We start from the raw sequence: 20,759 nt of genomic DNA, 5'->3' as shown, positions 1-20,759 counted from the left end.
ATGTACCGAGAAATTGACAAGTGCCGGATGTCGACTTGCGATCCAACCGACACCCACCGAAATCGGCATCAGAAAAGCTCACCAAAACCAGAGAAGAATCCGCAGAATACCAAAGACCAAATTCAGGGGTGAATTTCAGATACGTGAAGATGCGTTTCACCACCTGCCTGTGGGAGGTGCGCGGCGAAGCCTGATACCGCGCGCAGAGGCAGACGCCGAACTGGATGTCCGGTCGCGTCGCCGTCAGGTACAGGAGAGAGAGCCGATCATGCTCATGTACTCCTTCTGGTCCACCGCCTCGCCGTCCAAGTCCTCATCAAGCGCCGTCGATGTGCTGATCAGAGTCGGCTGAGGAGACAAGTCGCTCATGTCGAACTTCCGCAGCAATTCTCTAGTGTACTTGGCTTGATGGACAAAAGTGCCCTGAGGAGTTTGCTTGATCTGCAGCCCGAGGAAGAACTACAACTCACTCATCATGCTCATCTCGAACTCCCTGGACATCTGCTCAGAAAACTTGGAGACAAGAGCGTGAGAAGAGCCACCAAAGATAATATCATCCATGTATATCTGAACCAAAAGGAAATCAGTGCCAGATCGCATGAGGAACAAAGTTTTATCAACACATCCCATTTTAAAGCCCTGAGCCAGCAAAAAGGTTTTCAATCTATCATACCAAGCTCTAGGTGCCTGTTTCAAACCGTAAAGAGCTTTCTGGAGTTTATAAACACGGTTTGAAAACTTGGAATTTTCGAAACCAGGGGGTTGCTTCACATAAACCTTTTCTTCGATAAAACCATTCAAGAAGGTAGATTTAACATCCATTTGGAAAACCTTAAAACCCTTGGAAGTAGCAAATGCAAGAAAGGTTCGAATAGCCTCCAAACGAGCAACAGGAGCAAAGGTTTCCTCAAAATCAATACCCTCTTTTTGGCAGAACCCCTGAGCAACAAGACGAGCCTTGTTTCGAACAACCAACCCATCCTCACCCTACTTGTTTTTGAAAACCCACTTTGTTCCGATGGGATTACAAGCAGATGGAGGCTCGACTAAAACCCAAACTTGGTTTCTTTCAAAATTTTCAAGTTCCTCATGCATGACATCGACCCAATTAGAATCAGAAAGAGCGTGTCCAATATCGTTGGGCTCAAAAGAGGCAACAAACGCTGAATGAGTAAAGCCAGTGATACTTATTACCTTGGACCTGGTGACTCGCTCGTTGAGATCACCTAGCATCTGTTGAGGTGGATGGCGACGCTGAATGTGTCGCGGTGCTTCCCGTGTCGAAGTCGCCTCCTCCTCAACCAAGACTGGTGTCTCCTCAGGTGCAGCTGGTGAAGCCTGAGTCACCTCCTCGAACAGCCCCCGGGAAGTAGACGTAGTCGGGTCGGGGCCGTCGTCATCGTCCGAGCTCGTAGCAGAGATAGCTGGGTCCACAGCACGCGTGGTAGCCTCAGCCTCGCCATCTGCAGCTTCTTCCTCCTCATCTTCAAAGATGGAGGTGCCGAGCTCATCATCTCCTTTCCTCTTCCATTATCCCCGAACACAATGTACTCCTTTGAGCGCATCGGGGTGAGGCTGGAGAACCATTTGTCATTTCCGGTCATGTGGCGCGAACAACCGGAGTCCATGATCCACCTGTTCTCCAAGCCTCCGACCTGCACATCAGTAGTGAGACAAAGGGCGAGCAAATGTCTCAACACTGGGGTTAGCAAAGTGAGAAGCAAACCAGTGTCGAGCCATTTGCTCTACAGAAGGGTTAGCAAAACCAGGAAAAGCGTATCCCCCGTCCCGTCTACCGCGTGACTGAGGAACACCACCGCAAGGAAAGCGTGGAGCCTCAAAACCTCCTCCAACGCCTCGGTCTCGTGGTCCATAGTCGTACTGAAAACGACCAGGAGCACGGCCGGCAAAGCGACCACCCGCTGGAGCACGGTAACCTCCACCGTCTCCCTGACCTCCACCTACACGGCGCGCCCTAGCAACTCGCCTATCACCACGCCGAGAAGGACCATGCACCCGAGCAGAGTACATGTCCGCGTTCCGTCTCTCCTGCTCTCTCCTCACAGCCCGCTTCCTCCTGAAGCAAAACTCCTCCAGATGACCTTCCCTGTCACAGAACTCGCAGTGGTACCTCACCTCACGCTTGGGAGGTGGAGGCCTAGCCTGCGGACGGGGAGGAGCAGCCCCCTTCTTCTGGGCAACCTGGGCTGTGGCAGCAGGGAGCGTGCCGAGGGGATTCCTCAGCTCATTGGGCTTTGGAACCCAAACCTGCTTCTGCGGAGGTGCTTTCGGTGGTTCTTTAAGCACACCATCCGCGGGGTCAACAAGCGAAGGCTGCGTGCTCGTGCTAGCAGTGTTTCCAGCAACCTTGCCAATCTTACCATACAACCTGTCAAAGTCTGACTTCGTGTATGTGTAACCGACCCCAAACCCATCACCACGCTTGAACTGCTTAATCATCATGCCCAACTGCGGCTCTCTGCTAGAAACCCAACTCAGAATCGCTCTAAGATAGGTATTCTCATTCTCCAGGTTGGCTTTCTCTACCGCAAGACTATCCAAATCAGAGATCAAACTAGGGCAAACAGAGCAGTCGATAGGTGGGCTAGACTCTATGACCTTAGTCTTTCCAAAAGACTTGATCAAAGCGTTCTTCTCCTCTAGCTCCGACCTAAGCGTGGGACAAAGCTTAAAAGCACCAAGCAAAACAAGCCTAGATCTAAGCTCCTCTAGTTCACAAACAATAGTAGCAAACTTGGACTGCAAAGAAGCTAGATCAGACTTGAATATAGGACACTCATCGCATTCAAGCACATCACTAACAATGGGAGCGTCCTTGACAAGTTCAAGCTCATGCTTGGCCTTGGCTAGCTCCTGAGACACGTCAGAAAGCGAAGTCTTAGCAACATCTAAGTTCGCGACGTTCTCTTCATGCTTGGCACGGAGAGCAACAAGATCATTCATGTGAGATATGCAGCCAGCGCACTCATCCTCACTAGATTTCTCCCTAGCACAAGCCAGCTCAGCCCTAAGCTTTCTACGCTCTCTGGCTGCTTCCTTAAGCAGCATCTTCTGGTTGTCAAGAGCGGCATACAACTCCCTAACCTCTGTATCAAGCAGGTCGATCGTGGAGTTTACCTCTGAATCGCTCTCGGATCTAGGAGAAGAGCCGGAGTGCGTCGGTGTAGCATGTCCACCCGAAGACGCACGAGCACCATCAGCTTTGCCTGCCATGGTGCAGAAGCTCTTGCGCCGACCGGCCGCGAAGCAAAGGCCGATGAAGCCGGTGGCTTCCTTGTCCTGCTTCTTCTTCTTCTTGTCGTCGTCGTCGGAGGTCGATGAAGTAGAGCGGTCGGTGTCGGAGCTCTTGTCGAGGTCGCTGAGCTGCGCCAGGAAGGCCTTCTCCCGCTTCTTGGCCTTGTACTGGAAGCGCTTCTTGAGCGACTCCTTGTCGAAGCGTCCTCCCCGGTCACGACTGCAAGGAAATACCGGATTAGAATGAGGTATGTGTTTATCTAAATTGCATTTGTAATAATATTGGAAATACTATTTCCAAGCTCATGCTGTTTCATCACTTGAAGAGGCATTGATGCACCCGAGCTTAAAATTCCTAATGGGAAGGAATCAAAAGATGCATTGGTGAAACTCATTGGTGGGAAAAGTGTCACAATTTATGTGTATGGACAGGACCAGTTTGGGCGTTACGTGGGAGACATTTATTGTGATAATGTGTTCATCCAGGTCAAGCATAAATAAACTATTTAATAGTAGTAGCTCACACGGCCTAGATTTTACTGCTTCTAATGAGAGCAATTGTGTGTGTGTGTGTGTGTGTGTGTGTCTGGAGTTGTTCAGGAGCAAATGCTGAAGAGTGGTCATGTATGGCATTTCAAGACCTACGACGAGTTGTTCAGGAGCAAATGCTGAAGAGTGGTCATGTATGGCATTTCAAGACCTACGACAAGCGCCCAGAGTTCGCACAGGTAAGAAATTCCATTGCACCTAAATTCATATATGTGGGATGCTCCAAATCACTCTGAGAAACGTGTAGTATTCTTGTTGACATGAACATGACCGAACTATGATAATAGTAGTATAATGGTACGAGCACATGTGTTGAAGTTGAACGATAGCTATATGCAGTCTGTGTGCACAATCTTTTTTTTAGGGCAACTGTGTGCTCAATCTTGAAAGAATGTCAGATTAGACCATCCAAATTCAGAACTATATGTTACTCCTAGAAGTTTATCACTGGCCACATGATTTTTCGCAGTGGGAGAGAGAGGCAAGAGCTGCACACCGAGGGCTTTGGGCATCAGAGAACCCGGAGAAACCGTGGGATTGGAGAAGAGATCAGCGCATGCAAACATTCAGGTCTACTGATGGAGCTGAACTTAGTGTTTAGAGCCCTGAAATGATCTGGTAGCCTCACAGTTTCTTAGTGAGGTCCGTGTACAGCTTGCTGAAATGAATGCATATCAGAAACCAAAAAGTTTGTGTGGTTTTGTGTGTGGAAGAAATCACAAGAGCACCACAGAGAAATGTTATCGATTCCTCTCAGGAGAAAACAATAGAACGGGGAGGAAAAAAATATAACATTGCAGTGTTAGCCTGCCTTATAGTCTACCTCTCCTATGCTCCAATTACAACTCTAGCCTGACTACAGTTTTACATCAAAATGACAATGATGCTTTCAACTTTCCCTGCTGCTCAAAACTGCATCAGGAAGTTGTCTGTATACTACCAGTAGTCATTACAAGAGCAATGAACATCTCTGAAGCAATGAAATCGATTATTATCTCGAACAATAATTTCACGATTGGTTATCCTCGAGATGAGTTTGATGGCAGTGTGACAGTCACTGCAAACCCGGAGGTTTTTGGTGACCCTTATGGTCTCGCCTGGCTTAGTAGTAAGAAGGCTAAATGCAATGGCTATCTTTTCGCTGTGATGCACTAGCGTATGCTCCTTCTCTTCGTCTTCAATGTCAAACATCACCACCTCAGTAGTAGGTTTATAACCCATAGCCTTCATTTCCATGCCCAATTCCTCAAGCTTCATGTAAATTTGATCTGAGAGGGGATGCGACTTGTCTCCAACACGGAATTCATGGACCTTACCATCAAATTCAACCCAGCTAGATGCAGGGACCTTCTCAACCCTGTCGTGGGATTTCTAGGGTACCCACAGCCGGGTGGCGGAGCGCACCCGCCTATTCCCAGTGAGGGAGGACTCGGGGAAGTACTTTGGCGATTGGGCTGATCTAGCTTTTGGAGGAAGCTCACAAGAACACACGATTTAGAGTGGTTCGGGCCGCCGGAGCGTAACACCCTACGTCCACTGGGAGAAGTATTGTTCTTGGTTGTGTATGAACCTATCCTCTGCCGGCCTTTGGCTTTCACCCAGCCCGAGTTTTCTTCTAGCGGTCGCCCCCTTTTATAGACCAAGGGGAGCGGATACATAGAACGTTGATGCCCCGACAGGTGGGCCCAACGTGACTGTGCAGCGTACTGCGTAGAGTAATTAAACGGCTACAGTGGTAGCGAATCTTTCCTCCGATATGCATCCATGCCCTGCTCTTCTCTGACGAAGGGGTCTTGTCTACGAGGTGCCCGTTGGAGAACGTAGCTTGCGGCGTGCCTTGTGGAGGCTATTATGTAGGCGTCATAAATGGCGAAGCCGAGCAGTCGTATCCATCTGTTACGGCAGACTGGCAGGCGCGGCGTGGGCGGCGCCATCAGTTCCACTATCTTGGTAATACGCGATCAATAGTGCCTCCTAGTCAAAGAATCGCCTCGGTTTCTGCTACATTAATGCGGACGTCCACCTACCACAATGAATGCTGTGGTGGGTGAGGCTTAGTATGGAAACCAAACGGCCTTGTATACGTGACCGTACTTGTAGACATGTGTCGACTCCGGACCACCCCGAGGCAGGGCGTCGACTTCTTCCCTAAGCGAGGGGTCCGGTTACTATACAGGTGGTCCGGGACCCCATCAGGGGTCCGGGACTTCTGCGGGGGTCCGGGCTCCTCGGGGGGTCCGGACTCCCGGCTGTTCGGGCTGCCCGCCTCTTCCGGGACACGTGCCGTTCCTGGACCTTTCCCAGTCGTGAGACAGGTCCGGGACCGTTGACGAGAGATCAGGAGTCCGGACCGCAGGGGTCCGGCCGTTTGGACGTAGCCAAGGATAACTATAAGGCCCTTGCCTAGACACAGCAAGAGGGGGTACCCCAGTCCTGGGGTACCGACAGTGGCCCCCGGGCCCACCTCGGGAGAGGTACGAACCCGCGGGTGGGGCCCCTACCGTAGTGTGTTTCTACGCAACTTGGTTGCGTTGGTGTGTGCTTATGGAGAGAGCGGGCGTCCCGGACCCCTGAGTCCGGTACACCTGTTGCCAGGTTTAGGTACTAGAGTGCTCTCCACAGGGCGACGAAGGTGTAGGCTTAGGGTACGGAATCAAGCTAAGCGGCTACACAGACTTCGGATCGCTCAGGGAGCAAGCACTACTTCCCGGACCTGGCTCTTGCCGACCGTGGCGAGCGGTCTCCGCCGGAGCGGGCCACCGGAGTGGACTTGGAGCGACCGTAGCGAGCGGTCTCCGCCGGAGCGGGCCACCGGAGTGGACTTGGAGCGACCGTGGCGAGCGGTCTCCGCCGGAGCGGGCCACCGGAGTGGACTTGGAGCGACCGTGGCGAGCGGTCTCCGCCGGAGCGGGCCACCGGAGTGGACTTGGAGCGACCGTGGCGAGCGGTCTCCGCCGGAGCGGGCCACCGGAGTGGACTTGGAGCGACCGTGGCGAGCGGTCTCCGCCGGAGCGGGCCACCGGAGTGGACTTGGAGCGACCGTGGCGAGCGGTCTCCGCCGGAGCGGGCCACCGGAGTGGACTTGGAGCGACCGTGGCGAGCGGTCTCCGCCGGAGCGGGCCACCGGAGTGGACTTGGAGCGTTGCTGACGATCCGATGAAGCATGTTACCGGACCTCATAGTAAGGTGCAAAGAAACCAAGCCTTATACTAGAAGGGAGCCCGGGACCTCTAAAGACAGCAGACTCGGATACTAGAGCACTTGTAACAGGGTAGTGAAGTATGTAAACTTAGGGTACATTACCAGGCTAAGCTACGCGGAGCTTCGCTACCCCAGGATATGAGTACCACTTTTCCAGAGCAGATCCTTAGTGGTCCGGGCTGCCTTCCAGCTAGAAGGGGTGTTCCCACCTGACCATAAGCTAGCAACTTAACTTGGATTGTTAGCAACAAGGAAAACTCCGTCCAAGAGGAAAGAATAGTTAAACCAAGGCGAATAAATGTAATCAGGGTGGAGCCTAGATAAAACTGAGAGAGAAAATCTCCTTTATTATTGTGGTTGTCACGGTATACGTCAGAGGTTGGGATTACGAGGTCGGACCTCCACCGCTCCGGACCGCTTCTTGCCTGTTTGTGTGATAGGGCCAGAGGTCGGGTTTACAAGGTCGGACCTTGACCGCTCTGGACACACACGTAGGCGCCACGTTATTACAAAGGAGGAACTCTCTTAGTCTTTTCTAAGGAGTAACCTACGGCTGCATGCTATACAGCGCGTTTTTCTTCGGAGGCGAAGGTGCCCTGGATGTGCCTGGACCGCATCATCCAGCATCACCTCGGGAGCTCGGGGGGACCCCTCCTTGCCTAAGAGCTGTCACATGCCTAGGTAGCATGAGACAGATTCTTTGGCTTTGAATGGAAAAGGCCCCCTCCCCCTGCCGTCGCCGTCTGCCGATGGAAACCAGACGCCCTTGCACAGCAGAAGGACCAGTGCGACGCGTGGAGAAGTGCGGTCGTTCGCCGGCTTGTCCTTGGTGCTAGCGCCAGGGACCCCCGCGCCTGGTGGCGGGGTCCTGTCTGCAGCAGCACCAAGCAACGCTGAGGCGGATCTCCGGTGCTGGAGACGGCAGGACGACACGGTCAACTTCCTCCGGGATGGCTGTCGGCTCCAGGCTCCATGTTGAGAGAAAGCCTTGAGCCGACGCCATGCCACCGCAGAGGAGGTGTGGCCGTTGCTTGAGAGAAAACCTTGAGTCGACGTAGGGGTAGCAGCGCCCAGCGGCGCCTCCGCTGTGCGCTGCCGCGCCGGCTCTGAGGTGTTGCCGTGGCGACGCACAACAGACGCCGCTGCCGTGCGCCGCCGCACCGTGGGCGTTGGTGCCCCAGTGCCATGGCACGTGGCGTGGGTGACGCCCTGCCTTCCTTCATCTTCTCGCTCGTCGTTGCAGAGGATGAACACGGCCCAGAAGCCCGACGATACAACCTGCGCCTGACTTCCCCACGGACGGCGCCAAATGTCGTGGGATTTCTAGGGTACCCACAGCCGGGTGGCGGAGCGCACCCGCCTATTCCCAGTGAGGGAGGACTCGGGGAAGTACTTTGGCGATTGGGCTGATCTAGCTTTTGGAGGAAGCTCACAAGAACACACGATTTAGAGTGGTTCGGGCCGCCAGAGCGTAACACCCTACGTCCACTGGGAGAAGTATTGTTCTTGGTTGTGTATGAACCTATCCTCTGCCGGCCTTTGGCTTTCACCCAGCCCTAGTTTTCTTCTAGCGGTCGCCCCCTTTTATAGACCAAGGGGAGCGGATACATAGAACGTTGATGCCCCGACAGGTGGGCCCAACGTGACTGTGCAGCGTACTGTGTAGAGTAATTAAACGGCTACAGTGGTAGCGAATCTTTCCTCCGATATGCATCCATGCCCTGCTCTTCTCTGACGAAGGGGTCTTGTCTACGAGGTGCCCATTGGAGAACGTAGCTTGCGGCGTGCCTTGTGGAGGCTATTATGTAGGCGTCATAAATGGCGAAGCCGAGCCGTCGTATCCATCTGTTACGGCAGACTGGCAGGCGCGGCGTGGGCGGCGCCATCAGTTCCACTATCTTGGTAATACGCGATCAATAGTGACTCCTGGTCAAAGAATCGCCTCGGCTTCTGCTACATTAATGCGGACGTCCACCTACCACAATGAATGCTGTGGTGGGTGAGGCTTAGTATGGAGACCAAGCGGCCTTGTATACGTGTCCGTACTTGTAGACATGTGTCGGCTCCGGACCACCCCGAGGCAGGGCGTCGACTTCTTCCCTAAGCGAAGGGTCCGGTTACTATACAGGTGGTCCGGGACCCATCAGGGGTCCGGGACTTCTGCGGGGGTCCGGGCTCCTCGGGGGGTCCGGACTCCCGGCTGTTCGGGCTGCCCGCCTCTTCCAGGACACGTGCCGTTCCTGGACCTTTCCCAGTCGTGAGACAGGTCCGGGACCGTTGACGAGAGATCAGGAGTCCGGACCGCAGGGGTCCGGCCGTTTGGACGTAGCCAAGGATAACTACAAGGCCCTTGCCTAGACACAGCAAGAGGGGGTACCCCAGTCCTGGGGTACCGACAAACCCCCTTCTCCTTCATTTCCAACCTGAGCTTTGCTGCATCTTCCCATCTTCCACTGTTAGAGTATATGTTAGAGAGCATGACGTAATTTCCAGAATTCCATGGCTCCAGCCTGATGAGCTGCTTCAGCACATGTTCAGCAAGGTCAGCATCCCGGTGGATCTTGCAACCACCAAGGAGCGCACCCCATATAACAGCATTGGCCTGGATTGGCATGTCTTCAATCATCTGGCGCGCCTCCTCCAGCAACCCCGCACGACTGAGCAGGTCAACCATACAACCATAATGCTCAATCCTAGGGCTTATATGGTATAACTGAGTCATGTTACGAAAATACCACCGACCATCTTTTACAAGGCCAGTATGTGTACAGCTGCAGAGCAATCCAAGAAAGATATTATCATTCAGTGTCATACCTGACTTCTCCATCTGACCAGCAAGCGCAAATGCAATCTTCTCTTGGCCAGTCATACCAAGCCCCAAGATCATCGCATTCCAGACAACGATGTCTCTCTTCCTCATCTGCTGGAACACTGTCCCTGCCTCACCCGTGCTCCCACACTTGGCATACATATCGATCAGTGCGGTACCCAGGACTGGATTGTCAAGAAACTCATCCCAGCGCAACACCCCGACTGCCCTCCGACCCAAATCCAAGGCACCCAACCTTGTGCACGCTGATAGTGCCCCAACTACCGTGTAGCAATCCGGCCGCATTCCCTCTGCCTGCATTGCAAAGAATAGTTCCAGAGCCTCTCGTGGTAATCCGTTGGAGGCGTAACCCCCAACCATAGCACTCCAAGCCACCACATCCTTGTCCTGCATCCTGTCAAACACCTCTCTAGCTTTCTCCATCTCGCCGCACTTGACATACAAGTCCAACGCCGCAGTGGCCACGAACACGCTCCCAGCGATCCCCTCCTGCTCTGCCAACCTCCACACCGCCTCACCGGTCACCAAATCGGTGACACGAGCACATGCAGTAAGTACCCGCATGGCCGTGAAGCCGTCTGGACGCATGCCACTCGCGAACGCATTCCTCGCAACGCCGACGGCTTCCTGGAAGCGCCCAGCGTCCATGTAGGCGGTGATGAGCGCGGTCCAAGAAACGGTGCTGGGCTGGAGCATTTCGTCGAACACCCGCTGGGCGTCGTGCAGACGGCCGCATTTTGCATACAGGCTGAGGAGGGATGTGAGGACGTGGGGATTGGAGTGGTACGGGAGCTTGAGGGATTGGCCATGGAGTTGCGCGCCGGCTGGGAGAGGGTCGGGCAGGCGGGAGGCGGCCTTGAGCGCGAAGGGGAAGGTGAGGTGGGAGGGGTTGTGGAGGAGGGAGTGAATGCGGAGGGCGCGGAGGAGGAGCGGGAAGAGGTCGGTGAGGAGGTCGAGGCGGAGGAGGCGGCCGTGGAGGAGCTTCACTGCGAGCGGTGGGAGGTGGTTGTTCGGGCGTACGCCGGTGACTAGGAGTCGACGGACTGCGGCGGCGGCGGCGGCATCGGCTGCGCCCGACATAAAAAGTCGAACGACGGAAGTGAGTAGGTTCTGCTCGCAGAGCAGGCGCTTGCAGTGGTCAGGCTTGTGCCTGCCGCCGGCGAGGCGGGCTTCTTGTTGCCCTTCTCGTCGTCGTGGCCCTTGCAGTAGCTGCTCCCAACCCAAGCAGCGAGGCGCCCGTGGAAGCGTCGATGGAGGAGAGCTGGGCAAGAGGTGGGGGAGGGACAAACCGGGGATGGTGAGCCGGAGATCACTCGCCGTCGCCGTCCGGGGATGTGGGCTGTGGGGGGAACAGAACAGGAGGGACTATATTGCAAGTGATTTACAGTTTTAGGGGGTTTTATAAAAATATTTGGATCGCGATCATGGTCGCAATCCAATTTAGGGGGTTTTGTGAAAATACTCCAGTCCGATTGAGGGGTTTTCTAAAAAATATCTGGATCGCGATCCAACTGAGGGTGTTTTGTGAAAATATTCCAGACGGATTGAGGGGTTGAGGGGAGTTTTGTAAAATACAAGGTCAGGTCTGGATTTCCGCCGAGGTGGAGCCTGGAGCAAGGTTTTAAATCTCCGACTATAGCTTCCGCTATCTCCGGCTATAGATGTTTGAGAGAAATTTAGCTAAGTTTTTTCACGTACAATTTAGCTCTTAACTACCGCTATAGCTGGCTACAGCCCGTTTTTAGACATCGATAGCTAAATGGCTTAGCCTGTTATTTAAAACATTGGCCTGGAGGCGGCGGCCATGGAGGACTTTACGGGGAGCTTCCGGATGGACTTGCTATTATTCTTGCTGACGCCGGTGAGGAGCAGTCGGCGGACGGCGCCCGTATCCCTTCGGCAATTCGGATTACGAACAAAACGGATTAGCAATTTCATTCGATACTCCATGTCTGATCCACCCTTTCTCCTACCTGTTTACCTCCACCGCTCCTCGCCCATCATTTGCAGCGGCGGTGCATCAACGGCGACGACACACTCAACTCCATCGCGGGCACTTCCCTTACTGCCGGCCGTCAATGGCGCAACGCACCCTTCCCTCTCCAGAGGCGCCATCATTCCCGGCTCCTCCTCCGTCGCCACGTCCTCACCGCTGCCTCTCAGGTACAGCCTGCCCTCCTCCACGTCGTACAGGTTGCCCGTCCTCACCTCCTGCGCCAGCGCGCACGGCGCGCAGAGCAGCCACTTGAGGTAGTCCGCGGCGGCGGGCCGCCCGCCGCACACGGACCGGGCGGCCGGCAGCCCGAACCGCCGCCGCATCTGCGCGCGCCAGAATCCCCCGTACGCGAGCCCCAGCACGGACAGCAGCGCGCCCGCAGCGCCGACGAGGTACCCGACGGTGGCGTCGTGGATGTTGAGCGCGGCGACGGCGAACACCAGCACCGGCGCGGCGCAGAGCAGCGCGAAGGTGAAGACGTGCACGTACATGTTGCCCAGCCCCAGCCGCTCCATGTTCCACCCGAACACGCAGAAAGTGCAGGCCAGCGACAGCGCCGCCGCCGTTGGGTCGTCGGCGAGGTCCAGCAGCCCGCCGGCACACTCCGGCGCCGTCACCGCCGCTCCGCACCTACCGCCGCCGCCGCCGCTCTCCACTTTCAGCGCCGCCCCAGTAGCCATCGCCTCGTCACCCGCGGACGCCGTGATCTTCCTGCGGTCCTGCCGAGCGGGCCATCTGTGTTAATCATCCACTAATTATGTGTTAATCATGGATTAATTAGCATCATTAGATTCGTCTCACGATTTACAACCCATCTGTGCAAAAAGTTTTGTAAATAGCCTTCATTTAGTACTTCAAATTAGCAAGATTTCATCAAAAAAAAATTGCGTTGGAACTAAACACAACCTCTATTGTTTACTGGATGCAAACTTTTTAGCAAGTTTCTATAGATGCAGATGGTTGGGGGAATGCTTGCTGCCAAACAGTAGCAGGACAAGAGTCATAATTGCTGCTGTATTAACCACCCATGACCCATTCTGGTTTACAGCATTTTCTTTCCCGTTTCATCTTTTTTTTTTACCTACAATACTTGCATTTTTGAGCAACAACAACGTCTAGTTTTTTTAAAAAAAAAAGAAAAACAGCAGCTGTCGCAGCTTTTCCAGTGCAGGAGCACCTACAATAAAGTCTGCTTTCATAACCACGGCCAATACACTGGACAAAGGGAGCGCAATAATATTCTGCGGGAATATATAAATGTGATTGATATTTGAAATTAATGGACAGAAAGAAGCTGGTTTTGAAGAAAACTTGATAAGTGCAGTATGCCACGAGAGGAATCTAATATCTTTTTTCTTCTTCTTTTTTTGCACAACCGTAAGGTCACTGGAGCAGTAAAGACATTGGTTGAGTTGATCGTATGGTGTGTTTTATTTATGTCAGCTTGTTTGCTGATTTAGGGTAAACAATTCTAGATACAAATTTTCCCATATTACTACTATTTGAGTAAACTGCATATTGTTGTTGTCATCTATCATTTACCTACTCTAATAAGAATGCTATGCTTATAATAGTAGATGGGAAAATAATGTGATGTTTATCACATACTGAAGCTTGATTGTGTCTACACTTGTGCATTGCATTGGTGCCTTGATCATTGCTGAGAATGAAATGGTTTTGAATTTTCTAAAAAAAGTTTGGTCAAACAAAATCAGAGTTAGAAATATAAGATACAGATGTCTCCATTTATTTATTTATTTTTAAAAAAATGGAACGAGAGAGCAGTGCGCCTCCCAGCATCTAGTTGATATTATTTCTTGCATCCTGTGTTTCTTGTGGACACGCTTAGGTGCACGTATACGTGCATGTTGCATGGGCCTGTAGGCTTGCATGTTGATGTAACGGTCGTGTGTGAGCAGGCCATCATTGATCGGGCCAAATATGTGGCACAGCTAGGCCACGCTATTGGGCTCGCCGGGCCTGCCGCATGCCGATAGGCCATCAGGCTGTCATGACCTGGGTATGGGCCATGTGTGAGTAGTAATCAGGCCTGCGAGCCTTGGTTGTTGGGCTGGAAAACCCCATGTAAGGTAGCTCATGTAGGTGTTATATATACCAATGCTCTCTCTGAGTCTGAGACTATCAATCAATGAATGGACTAATCAATTATCTTCCAAAACCCTACTGATTCCTTTCTTCTCCCTCCACATTCTGAGACGGCGCCGCCGATCTCCTCCGCAGATGATCACTGTGTTCGGCTGGTCTTCTCCCCCTCCAGTGCTACAGTTATTTCCTCTCACACCACTACAGCCACTAGCTCCAGCCAGCCCAATAGTATTTTTCTCTCACCCCATTCCAGCTCCAGCCTCCAGCTCCAACCTGCCGAACACAGTGGATGTATTGACAGTACAGGGCCTGTCAAGATGATGATGTGCTCGCCGCCGGTGCCATCTAGGCATCATCGCCGGCCTTGTTAGCTGCCGGGCTGCTGGCTGGTTGCCGATCGCGAGGTGCTGTCGACTGGGGCGCTGAGTTCGCCAGGCCATCGAGAGGATCGCCGGGCTGTGAAGATAGCGGCCGCTTAGGCATGTAATCATCGGCCATGCCGTGGGCACTGCACTGGCCACTGCCGGGCCGCCGCCACCGCCAAGATATTCGTGCGTCGTGCTCGCACTCAATCACCACTCACGCTTTAATTAATCACCCCTCATGATTAGCACCGCCTCTTCCAAATTCTTTCTTTCTTTCTTTCAAATAATATTTGTAAACTATAACTAACTTGGCAAAACAAGTAGTAGTAAAAAAATATTCAGTTGTAAGTAACTCGCACCCTGATGACTAATAATTAATCCGAATGAATGTGGATGCAGGGTGCTCATATTCGTGCGTCTGATCGCCTTCACGCTGTTCGTGATCTGGCGCATCTCGCACCGCAACCCGGACGCGCTGTGGCTGTGGGTTACCTCCAACGCGGGCGAGTTCTGGTTCGGCTTCTCCTGGCTGCTCGACCAGCTGCCCAAGCTGAACCCCATCACCCGCGTGCCCGACCTGGTGGTGCTCCGGCAGCGGTTCGACCGTGCCGACGGCACCTCCCGCCTCCCCGGGCTCGACATCTTCGTCACCACGGCCGACCCGTTCAAGGAGCCCATCCTCAGCACGGCCAACTCCATCCTGGACGCAACCAACAATTATATTATCTCAATTCTCATAATAGAGCAGCATCATAGTTCAAAGTAGCATATATAAAAACAGAGAGGAATAATACAAATTACATGTTGAAAAAGTAGCCAAAGACAAATCGACAATTTCTCCACACCAAACACCTACTTGATACCCATTATTCTTCATGAGGAGCAATCTGCACATGATTTAAGAGAAAATTAATTGGCGAGAAATGGCAGATTACAACTTGAAAATGATTTTGAATATTGGAAAAGAATGAACAATGGAGCATACCACTAAATTATGTTTAGGCAACAACATACGGCATTTTTTCATCTCTTCAAAATGTTGCATGATTTTTTCATTACCAATGCTTCTAAATATCTGCTTCTCAATGTAGCATATCATCAAGTCATTGAACGATTCATCCCCCATTTTGTTACGCAAGTCTGTCTTTATAAGGGACATAGCTGAAAACACCCTCTCAACTGAAGCCGTGGCCATCGGAAGTATCAAAGTTAGCTCAATGAGCCGATAAACCAATGGGTAAGATGTGTGCATTGTCTTCGTAACCATAATTTCAGCAACTTTTGAAAGTTCTTTACATCCACTAAAATATTGAGTTCTCCTAGCACGGTTGATAAAGTCCTTAAGTTGGCCCGGTAACAATAAAAGATCCGCAACATTGAAATCTTCAGCATAAATTTCAGCAAGTCTCACGATTTTATCCACATCAAAACTAGAGAAATTATTCCTTGGATTAAGAGAAGCCATGCATACTAATAGCTCTGAACTAACTTCATTGAACCGATGATTCATCTCTGACATAATGGCATCAATGGCAGCAAGGAAAATCTCAACATTGTAATAATGCATATTTGTTACCTTTTGCCTTCTACGTGCAGATGTCCCTCTAGCATTTACTTCCTTGTCCATATTGGGCACTTTAATCTCATTTTTATCACAGAATAACTTCACCTTTTTGAATAATGGCTCCCATCCATTATCCCTCATATCCTGCAAGCGATCTCTGACATCCATTATCAAATTCATTGCTTCAACAATATCTTGATCCTTCCTTTACAAAGCCTTTGACAAACTGTCTGTAGTGCTCAATAATTCTATCATCAAGTGCATGATGAACACAAAATCAAAGATTTCCATTTTACCAATTAAACCAAAAGCCTCACCATTACATGTTGGTTTAATAGAATCCTTCTTTACAATCTCTAGTACCTCCAAGATAGCCTCCCACATTACCAAAATTCGAAGCAATGTTTTAAGATGCGAGCCCCATCTAGTATCTCCAGGTCTAGCTAGACTACTTTCTTGGTTCATACCTCTTCCAGTTGTAATCTCACCATTCTCCAACTTTTGTAGCAACACATCATGATGTTTTGCAAGCAATGCATCCTTTCTCATACAAGATGCACCCACAGTGTTGACTATTAAAGGAACATAGTTAAAGAAATCTACAATGGCGGGGGTAGAAGTTGAAACAGCAACAACCACTAACTGCAACTGGTGGGCAAAGCAATGCACATAGAAAGCATTTGGATTTATATCTCAAATCAATCTCTGAACACCATTAAATTCACCTCTCATATTAGAAGCACAGTCATAACCCTACCCACGAAGCATAGAGATGGATAACTTGTGGCTGGAAAGCATATTGACCAAAGCTTCTTTCAATGCAGCTGATGTACATTTCTCAATATGTTTAAGTCCAAGAAACCTCTCCATGATCTTTCCTTCATCATTCACAAACCTGCATAACACATTCCATTGTGTGTTACTAATAAATAAAATTTAAAATTGTGAAATTAAAATGACATAATCCATGAGACTACTAACCTCAAAATCATAGCCATTTGCTCCTTTATTGATACATCTCTAGACTCATCAATTAGCACTGAGAAATGCCTACCCCGAATCTCATCCATAATCACTGCACTGACCTCCTCTGCACAAGCTTTGGTAAGATCCTTTTGTATATCAGGAGCCAACATTTGACAATGTTTAGAACCTTTTTCATATGCATCTTTCACCTTCTTTTTCTTGTTCTTGTACCAGTCAACCATCTCTCTAAATGTACCTTTGTTCAGAGAAGTAGAAGACTCATCATGTCCATGAAAAGCTTCTCCTTGTTCAATGAGAAATCTTACAATTTCTAAAGAAGAGGTCAAACGAATTTTGTATCGAGCTTCTTCCTCTTTAGTGTACTTAACAACTTTGTTAGTCACACTTGTCCTCTGGTTCATGAAGTCGTCACACTTCATAATTGCATTGTTGTGAAAGTGGGAGGCAGCATGCTTATCAAATCTTTCCAAAGCCTTCTTCCATTTCTCATAACCTTTTTTTGCAAAGACATCACTCCCAAATTTTTCAAGCTTGCCGGGCTGAAAGAAAAGATAACAGTACAAGCAAAATGCATCATCCTTTGATTCACTATACTCCAACCAATCATATTTTGCAAACCAACTTTGTTGGAAGGATCTCCATTCACCACTTTGCCATTTGCGAGGAAATGAAATACCAACCGGTTGAGTTGGTCCTCTCAAAGCATATGCTATTTTCACTTGATCTCTAATTTTAAATGGATGCTCATCAATTGATATGCACATTCCTGGGTCACTAACAATATCCGAAGAACGAAATTCCATCCGTGATAATTTTGGTGGCCTTGTGTTCTCATTATTCTCTAGGCTAGGAGTACTGCTACTGCTTGAATAATAGTTGAACAATGTTCTTTTCGACATCTTGCAATCTAGGGATAAATTCAAGGTTCAATTGGCTACTCAGTATACTAAAAGTAACAATTTCACTATTAATTTTTAGCCAATTGTATTTCTATAGGACTATCAGGAGCATACCTTGTTGCAGGGCGCCGACCACGGGGCGGGGCACTCCTCAGTCCTCACGCTGCGGCCTGCGGCCTGCGGTCGCCAGTCGCGAGCTCGAGGCCGCCGTGCGGCGGCGTGGCATGGTGCTCGCGTCGGGCGCCGGCGCCGGCGCGCCGCTCCCCCATCCGGCCAAGCGGCCAGCCCCCAGGTCGTGTTGGCGGCTCGACGGACGGCGGGAGCCAGGAGGCGAGCGGCGGCGGACGGCCGGACGGCGAAGCAGGCGGTGGTAGCCGGCGAACATCGGGCTCGGGGCCGGCGCACCGCTCCCCCAGCTGGCCAGCCCCCAGGTCGCATTGGGTGGCGGCCGATCGGGAGCCAGGCTGCTGCCAGGGGTATCCCGGACTGGTGGTAGGGTTTGATATTTTGGTGGGGTTGCCGGGCCGGATGGGCCATTTTGTTTGGGATTGGGCCGACCTAATTCTTTGGGCTGTGGCATATGCGGGGCCAGGACTGATGGGGAGTTGGGGAACAATAGCCGGACGCAGGCCGGACTGCGGACGCGACGGCAAAATCTCCTTCGTCAACCTTCAGCCAGGCTCCAGCCCCTCCTAAGCTCCTTCCCATGGCGCAAAAAATAGAGGGGGGGGCTCCGGGGGGGGCTTCACTGCTGTATTGGGGGTGAAGGGGGCTCAAGCCCCCCTGCCCCATGTTGGATCCGCCCCTGGCTGGAGCACGAGATCAAGCAGCGCTCCGACGCGTAAAACGCCGCCAGGGGGCTCAAGGACGGCGAGCCCAGGGCCACCTGGATGGCCGACGAATCCCAGTGGGAGGGCACCGTACTGGTGAGTTTTCTTCAGTATTGCTCGCTCTTGTTACTATTCCATTCATACACATTTTTGGTTCGCTGACCAATACCTTGAGCACATGTGCTAACCAATATCTTGAGCACATGTGCTAACCAATATATGCTCCTAGGCACCTAGGAGATACTTACTGGTGTGCTCCTAGGATCACGAGCTGTCCATACTCACTCTGTTCGCTGGGCTGGAGCTGGAGCTGGTGGCTGGAGTGGTGTGAGAAAAAAATACTGTTGGTTGGCTGGTGGCTGGAAGATGGTGCTAGAGCGGTGTGAGAGGAAAATACTATTGGGCTGGAGGCTGCTGGAGCTGCCGAACAGAATGTCTGAGATAATTCAATATCTCGTAGGTGTGTAGGTACAACACCTCCCTTAAGTGTCATTTTAACATTCGAAAAAAGTTCCAAGATAAGAAGTATATTTATACTGGGACGACAGAGGTAGTACCGCAGAGCACACAACCGATCCAAGTCCATGGGGCACGTTCGAATCTCGTTTTGGTCCATTTTAAAGGACTGTGGGTTGGCCTTAGTCAGCGCCATTGCCGTCGCGCTGGCCGGCTGGCTGGGTACCGTTCTCGTGCGGTGGTGCTGTGGCCGCCCCTCCGGCCCCGCCGCCGGCCAACGCGGCGGCAACCTCCATCTGCACCTCCACCCAATGGCGGATCTAGGTCACAGGCATAGCTTCCAATGGAGGTTGCAGCCCGTAGGGGGGGGGCTGGAGCCCCCCTGTGGATCCGTCAACTGCCTCCACCCGCACAGCAACCGGCGTAACGATCACAAGGACCACATGTGCGTGCCAAGGTATTTCGATCCCTCATCAGAATGCTAGTGCATCTTGTACTACTGGGGCAGCGGCAGGCAGCCATCGCTCGTCGTCTCGCCGCGTCGCGATGGCCGGCGACAGCGACGCGTCGTCCTCGGCCGGCCCTGCTCCCACCACCGTCTCCGCAGCACCTGGGGGCTCCCGCTCCAACAACAACACCGTGGTGGGTCCGCATGATGACGACGATGTCCGGTGCGTGTGCGTCCATCCCATCCCATCCCGACGATGCTCGTGTGTTTTTGCTTGATTGCTCTGCTTCTGATGATGGCTCTGCTCATACAAATTTGAAGTCAATTACCTAAATAAAAAGAAAAAACATGTTAATCGAAATAAGAAAGAAAGATTCAATTGTTCATTATAACAATCATATGGCCCATGGCCCATAGGCCATTTTTGGTTAAATTCATTGATCAAAATCCTTGCAAATATATTTTGTGACACAATAAATTTAATGTAAACCAAGATAACTTAATACCCGATCATTACAACGAGATAAGTAAGCCATTTTTGTTTAAATTCATTGATAAAAATCCCTGCAAATAGATTTTGTGACATAATAAGTTTAATTTGAACCAATATGACTTAAATGCTCGCTTGTTTGCTTGCTGCCTGCGTATCTAGTCTAGTTATATATGCAAGTATGTGAAGGATCGGACAGATACATAGCCCCTCAATTATATTGTTTATTACTGGCCGGAGCACGCTATCATCATGTGCGTTCCAATCCCACCCATCCTGCTGCTTTTATTTGCTGCACTATTACTTGCAATACATTGATTACTAATGTATGCGACGCTACTGACTGAACTGAACAGGGCGCCGCCGCCATCGGCAGCAACAAATGACAACCTCGACTTGGATTTCCTGGAGCATTATCAGTCAGATCAGAATGACCTCGCCGTGAATTTTTTGCTTGACGACGACTACGTCCCCTTGTATCGCAACAGGTGAGTTGTTAGTTGCTCTTCATGCCTGCCTGTTTCAATTCGTTGCCTCATTAAATTAAGCATAGCGAAGCGATCGAGAGCTAGCACATATGTTACATCTCACTGGAATATATAATTAGATGAAGGATCAACATATTACATATATAATGCATTGAAAATCATTTTGTGCTGATGGCTGTCCTTTCCTGTTGGATACATGATATGATGCAGGACGAACGTTATCCCTGAGGCGGTGGACCAAATGCCGATACGTTTGGAAACAACGGAAACTGACAACAACACCATGTAGGCGGGA

At 51.2% G+C, this 20,759-nt stretch overlaps 2 protein-coding genes and 1 pseudogene across 2 annotated transcripts; 1 reads left to right on the top strand and 2 right to left on the bottom strand.

The window, feature by feature from the left end:
• The first annotated feature begins 3,498 nt into the window (after nucleotides 1-3,498).
• LOC120689423 (probable staphylococcal-like nuclease CAN2) lies at nucleotides 3,499-4,623 on the top strand. Its single transcript, XM_039971701.1, has 4 exons — nucleotides 3,499-3,503; nucleotides 3,582-3,741; nucleotides 3,915-3,983; nucleotides 4,274-4,623. The coding sequence occupies exons 1-4, from the start codon at nucleotides 3,499-3,501 to the stop codon at nucleotides 4,403-4,405; spliced, it is 366 nt and encodes a 121-aa protein (XP_039827635.1). The 3' UTR covers nucleotides 4,406-4,623.
• LOC120691469 (putative pentatricopeptide repeat-containing protein At3g08820) lies at nucleotides 4,572-11,183 on the bottom strand. The gene is made up of 2 exons (XM_039974540.1): nucleotides 9,407-11,183; nucleotides 4,572-5,160 (listed from the first exon to the last, which is right to left on the bottom strand). The coding sequence occupies exons 1-2, from the start codon at nucleotides 10,913-10,915 to the stop codon at nucleotides 4,741-4,743; spliced, it is 1,929 nt and encodes a 642-aa protein (XP_039830474.1). The 5' UTR covers nucleotides 10,916-11,183; the 3' UTR covers nucleotides 4,572-4,740.
• Nucleotides 11,184-15,168: 3,985 nt separating this feature from the next.
• Nucleotides 15,169-16,615, bottom strand: LOC120689422 (annotated as a pseudogene).
• Nucleotides 16,616-20,759: the final 4,144 nt, after the last annotated feature.

Source organism: Panicum virgatum, chromosome 9N (assembly GCF_016808335.1).
Source record: "Panicum virgatum strain AP13 chromosome 9N, P.virgatum_v5, whole genome shotgun sequence".
NCBI classification, from domain to species: Eukaryota; Viridiplantae; Streptophyta; class Magnoliopsida; order Poales; family Poaceae; genus Panicum; species Panicum virgatum.
Note: the sequence above shows the minus strand (reverse complement) of the source record. Positions and strands in the feature narration are given on the sequence as shown.

What these genes read in the sequence shown, in the direction of transcription:
- LOC120689423 (XM_039971701.1), top strand. An exon ending in GTGATAATGTGTTCATCCAG is followed by an intron (nt 3,742 to 3,914) that starts GTCAAGCATAAA and finishes CGAGTTGTTCAG; the next exon opens with GAGCAAATGCTGAAGAGTGG. An exon ending in AGCGCCCAGAGTTCGCACAG is followed by an intron (nt 3,984 to 4,273) that starts GTAAGAAATTCC and finishes GATTTTTCGCAG; the next exon opens with TGGGAGAGAGAGGCAAGAGC.
- LOC120691469 (XM_039974540.1), bottom strand. Translation starts at nt 10,915, where the DNA reads ATGTCGGGCGCAGCCGATGCCGCCGCCGCCGCCGCAGTCCGTCGACTC. An exon ending in TGGAAATGAAGGAGAAGGGG is followed by an intron (nt 5,161 to 9,406) that starts GTTTGTCGGTAC and finishes TCCCACGACAGG; the next exon opens with GTTGAGAAGGTCCCTGCATC.